The 6,207-nt window shown below is 39.7% G+C and overlaps 1 protein-coding gene across 1 annotated transcript; it reads right to left on the bottom strand.

Annotated features, from left to right (window-relative positions):
* Window positions 1–903: 903 nt before the first annotated feature.
* LOC116622753 (T-complex protein 1 subunit delta-like) lies at window positions 904–2,515 on the bottom strand. Its single transcript, XM_032389392.1, is given in 2 exon segments — window positions 904–2,478; window positions 2,480–2,515. Coding segments are annotated over 2 exon segments (1,611 nt in total).
* Between the last annotated feature and the right edge of the window lie 3,692 nt (window positions 2,516–6,207).

The following is a 6,207-nucleotide window of genomic DNA, read 5'->3' on the forward strand; positions in this document are numbered from 1 at the left end:
TCTGGGAGAGGGATTTTAATTGCAACTATTAAAAACAGTTTTATTCTTAGACATTGCTGTACTTTGTGCTGCTGGGCAGTGGAAAGTAATTGATGTCAATTTCTCTTGGTGTTGAACTACTTCTAACAACCTAAGTAACTTGGATAAAATAATAAAAAGCCATCACTTACTCATCATTTATTATGTTGTAGGTGCTATAATGAAATCAGTTTTATTTCTTTAATCTTCAAACTCATTTTATGCATTAGGAGATGGAGACTCAGAGTAGTTAAATGACCTTCCCAAGTTATGTGGTCTGTAAGTGGGTCCAGCTGGGTTTTCCTGTCACCACGGCCTCTGCAGTCTATGCTATCTGACAGTGTACCAGATAATGAGTTGGGGGGCGTGGGAGGGAGTCATTTATTATTTGTTTTTCAGTATCTGTCTTATATCCAAGATAAAATTTTAATTTTAATCAGGTCTCAACTGGTACCAAAAGATTGGGATCATTTCCTGCATATTTTCAGACCATAATGTTTGAAACTTGAACTCAATCACAAGAGGAAATTTGGAAGGATCCCTTATCCCTTAATAAGTAACCTTTATCCCTTCATGTATTTGAGTTCCTTCCAAATTTTGGACCCAAAGACACCTCCAGATTTATCATGATAATGGACATCAAAAGAAAGCTGGGGTAGCAATCCTTATACCAGAAAATTAGATTTTATTTTTTTTTGAAACCAAACATTTAATATTTTAATTAAGTTTTGTCAATACAATTTCAAGCAAGTGCCAACTGAAGACCAGGCCCAGGAATTCACAAAGGAAACAATCTTCCAAACAGCAAGGAACACCAAGGTGATCTTCCACTTCAGATGCATTATTAGTGGCCACAGTGGTGCCAGCTGGCCAGCGTTTATCCAATTACCGAGTGTTTACCACATCATCAATTTTCAGAATGCTCCGGACAGTTTCAGTTGCTAGAGTCAGTGCATTGACTGAAACCAACAAAGGCTGGACAACCAGTTCCTCCAAAATGTTGGAAATACCACCCTTTTGGACATTAATGCCAGTAGTTTTTTCTCCTTGGGCATGCCGGCTTCTTAGTTCTGTTATGGGATTCAGGCCTGCATTTTCAGCTAGTGTAGATGGAATGACTTCCATAGCATCTGCAAAAGCACAAACGCAGTAGGATTCCATGCCACTCAATGTTCATGAATATTCAGTTAACCGTAGGGCCAATTCTATCTCTGGAGCACCACCTCCTGCAATAAGAGCTCTCTTCTTCACTAAACAGCGAATAACACATAGGGCATCATAAATGGAGCGTTCAGCTTCTTCAATCACCAATTTGTTAGATCCACAAACAACAACTGTAACTGTTTTTCCAGGGCTTGTACAGCCTGTAATCTTGAGCAGTTTGCCAGAACCATTTAAATTGACCTCCTCAGCTAACTCAGCTGATCCCAGCATGTCAGCAGTGAATTGGTCAATATGAGCAACTGGCTTGGTTCCAATTGTCTTACAAATGAATTCGATGTCTTCTCTTTCAATATCCTTAACCACCATAATCTTCATTTTGTTTAGGAAATGTAATGCAAGATCACTAAGAGCATCTCTCAGAATAGACTTCTGTATGAGAAGGACATTACATCCTGTTTTTTTAATTTGCTTCACTAAATTGAGAATATAGGCTCTCTCCTCCCACAGCACTCGGTCCATCTGGACATAGTCAGAAACTACTATTTGATTATCCATATCTGTTTTGGGAGCAGATAAGCAAAACTGGGTAAGCCCGATCTTAGCCTTTTCAACTCTGGTTATGCCAGAATTCGCCACCTTTTGAGTAAGTACCAGCCTTTCTACCAGCTCACAGTCATCAATTGTCCCACCAAGTTTCTTAATGATTTTAATGTCTCTAAGATCTACACTAGTAGCCGTGGCTAGGTCAATCACTTTCATCACTCCATTTACACTCATTGGAGAAAGCAGACTTGAATACTGAGAGACAACCTTTGAGTTCAGTGAAGTGATGGCACTATTTAATAAAGTTTCTCTGTCACTCAGTTGCACAGGTCGAGACATGTCAGTCAAGATTTCTATACCCTTTTCCAAAGCCTTCTGGAATGACTCAGAAATGATGGTTGGATGAATCCCTTTCTGAAGAAGCTTGGTACAGGAATCTAAGAGAGAGCCAGCAATGATGACTACTGATGTGGTGCCATCTCCTGCTTCTATATCTTGTGCCTTAGACAGCTCCACCAGCATTCTGGCTGCTGGATGTAACACCTGCATTTGTTTCAGAATGGTAGCCCCATCATTTGTAATGGTCACATCGCCTTTTCCATCTTGAATCATTTTATCCATTCCTTTTGGTCCAAGGCTTGTTCTAATAGCATCAGCAACAGCTTTGGCCATAGAGATGCTGCTGAAGCAGATCTGGGCCAGCTTGTCACGGTCCTGATAGGCACTTTTGCTGCCACCGCTGGCAGTCCCAGCAGGCACCCCCACTCCAAGGTGCCACATTCTCAGGCATGGCAAACTTCGCTGGGTCTGCGTGGGCTTGGGAAGGACGGATGGACCCAGATTCCAGCCGGCTGCGGAGCAACAGAACACTCCCACGGCCTTCACAAAGCTTGCAGAGAAAATTAGATTTTAAACCAAAGACTGTAATACGAGATGAGGAAGGACACTATATCCTACTTAAAGGGTCTATCCAAAAAGACAATCTAACAATTGTAAATATTTATGCCCCTAACGTGGGAGTAGCCAATTATATAAAACAATTAATAACAAAATTAAGGAAACACATTGATGATAATACAATAACAGTAGGGGACTTTAACACCCCCCTCCCTGTAATGGACAGATCATCTAAGCAGAAGATCAACAAGGAAACAAGGGCTTTGAATGGTACACTGGACCAGATGGACTTCACAGATATATTCAGAGCATTCCATCCTAAAGCAACAGAAAACAAATTCTCCTCAAGTGCACATGGAACATTCTCCAGAATAGATCACATACTGAGTCACAAATCAGGTCTCAACTGGTACCAAAAGATTGGGATCATTTCCTGCATATTTTCAGACCATAATGTTTGAAACTTGAACTCAATCACAAGAGGAAATTTGGAAGGAACTCAAATACATGAAGGCTAAAGAGCATCCTACTAAAGAATGAACAGGTCAACCAGGAAATTAAAGAAGAATTTTTTTAAAATTATGGAAACAAATGAAAATGAAAACACAATTGTTCAAAATCTTTGGGATGCAGCAAAGGCAGTCCTAAGAGAGAAGGATATGGCACTACAAGCCTTTCTCAAGAAACAAGAAAGGTCTCAAATACACAACCTAACCCTACACCTAAAGGAGCTGGAGAAAGAACAGCAAATAAAGCCTAAACTCAGCAGGAGAAGAGAATTAATAAAGATTAGAGCAGAAATCAATGAAATAGAAACCAAATGAACAGTAGAACAGATCAACGAAACTGGTTCTCTGAAAGAATTAATAAGATTGATAAACCCCTGACCAGAAAAGAGAAAGGACCCAAATAAATAAAATCATGAATGAAAGAGGAGAGATCACAACCAACACTAAAGAAATACAAACAATTATAAAAACATATTATGAGCAACTACATGCCAACAAATTAGGCAATCTGGAAGAAAAGGATGCTTTCCTAGAGACAAAAAAAAACTACCAAAACTGAAACAGGAAGAAATATAAAACTTGAACAGACCCATAACCAGCAAAGAAATTGAAGCAGTAATCAAACATCTCCCAACAAACAAAAGTCCAGGGCCGGATGGCTTCCCAGGGGAATTCTACTAAACATTTAAAGAAGAATTAATACCTATTCTTCTGAAGCTGTTTCAAAAAAATAGAAATGGAAAGAAAACTTTCAAACTCATTCTATGAAGCCAGCATTACTTTGATCTGAAAACCAAAGACCCTACCAAAAAGAATTACAGATCAATATCTCTGATGAACATGGATGCCAAAATTCTCACCAAGATACTAGCCAATAGGATCCAACAGTACATTAAAAGGATTATTCACCACAACCAAGTGGGGTTTATTTCTGGGCTGCAAGGGTGGTTCAATATCCACAATCAATCACCATAATACAATACATTAATAAAAGAAAGGACAAGAACCATATGATCCTCTCAATAGGTGCAGAAAAAATATTTGACAAAGGAAAGCATCCTTTCTTGATTAAAACTCTTCACAGTGTTAGGGATAGAGGGAACATACCTCAATATCATAAAAGCCATCTACAAAAAGTGCACAGCAAATATCATCCTCAACAGGGAAAAACTGAGAGCTTTTCTCCTAAGGTCAAGAACACGGCAGGGATGTCCACTATCACCACTGCTATTCAACATAGTACTAGAAGTCCTAGCCTTAGCAATCAGACAACAAAAAGAAATAAAATGCATCCAAATTGGGAAAGAAGAAGTCAAACTCTCACTCTTCACAAAAGACATGATAACCCAAAAGATTCCACCCCAAAATTGCTAGAACTCATACAGGAATTCAGCAAAGTGGCAGGATATTAAATCAATGCACAGAAATCAATTGCATTTCTATATACCAACAATGAGACAGAAGAAAGAGAAATTAAGGAGTCGATCCCATTTACAATTGCACCAAAAACCGTAAGATACCAGGAATAAACCTAATCAAAGAGGCAAAGGATCTATATTCATAAAACTATAGAACATTCATGAAAGAAATTGAAGAAGACACAAAGAAATGGAAAAACATTCCACGCTCATGGATTGGAAGAATAAATACTGTGTTGGTTTTTTTTTAAAGATTTTATTTATTTGGGGCGCCTGGGTGGCTCAGTCGTTAAGCGTCTGCCTTCAGCTCGGGTCATGATCCCAGGGCCCTGGGATCGAGCCCCACATCGGGCTCCCTGCTCAGCGGGAAGCCTGCTTCTCCCTCCCACTCCCCCTGCTTGTGTTCCCTCTTGCGCTGTGTCTCTCTCTGTCAAATAAATAAAATCTTTAAAAAAAAAAAAAAAAAGATTTTATTTATTTGTCAGAGAGAGAGAGAGACAGAGCACAAGCAGGGGGGAGAGGCAAAGGCAGAGGGAGAAGCAGGCTCCCTGCTGAGCAAAAAGACCAATGTGGGACTCGATCCCAGGACCCCGGGATCATGACCTGAGCCGAAGGCAGCCACTTAACTGACTGAGCCACCCAGGCGTCCCAAGAATAAATATTGTTAAAATGTCTATGCTACCTAGAGCAATCTACATATTTAATGCAATCCCTATCAAAATACCATCAACTTTTTTCACAGAGCTGGAACAAATAATCCTAATATTTGTATGGAACCCGAAAAGATCCCAAATAGACAAAGGAATGTTGAAAAGGAAAACCAAAGCTGATGGCATCACAACCTGGGACTTCAAGCTCTATTACAAATCTGTACTCATCAAGACAGTACTGGCACAAAAACAGACACGTAGATCAATGGAACAGAATAGAGAGCCCAGAAATGGACCCTCAACTATATGGTCAACTAATCTTTGACAAAGCAGGAAAGAATATCCAATAGAAAAAAGACAGTCTCTTCAACAGATGGTGTTGGGAAAATTGGACAGTCTCATGCAAAAGAATGAAACTGGACCATTTCTTTACACCATACTCAAAAATAGACTCAAAATGGGTGAAAGACCTAAATGTGAGACAGGAATCCATCAGAATCCTAGAAAAGAACACAGGCAGCAACCTCGGTGACCTCAGCTGCAGCAACTTCTTGCTAGACACATCTCCAAAGGCAAGGGAAACAAAGACAAAAATGAACTATTGGGACTTCACCAAGATAAAAAGCTTTTGGCCAGCAAAGGAAACAGTTGACAAAACCAAAAGACAACTGACAGAATGGGAGAAGATATTTGCAAATGACATGTCAGATAAAGGGCTAGTATCCAAAATCTATAATAAACATATCAAACTTAACACCCAAAGAACAAATAATCCAATCAAAAAATGGGCAGAAGACACGAACAGACATTTCTCCAAAGAAGACATACAAGTGGCCAACAGACACATGAAAAAATGGTCGACATCACTCAGCATCAGGGAAACACAAATCAAAACGACAATGAGATACCACCTCACACCAGTCAGAATGGCTAAAATTAACAACTCAGGAAATGACAGATGTTGGCGAGGATGCAGAGAAAGGGGAACCCTCTTACACTGTTGGTGGG

The sequence above is a fragment of the Phoca vitulina genome, unplaced genomic scaffold (genome assembly GCF_004348235.1).
Source record: "Phoca vitulina isolate PV1807 unplaced genomic scaffold, GSC_HSeal_1.0 scaffold54, whole genome shotgun sequence".
Lineage (NCBI taxonomy): Eukaryota > Metazoa > Chordata > Mammalia > Carnivora > Phocidae > Phoca > Phoca vitulina.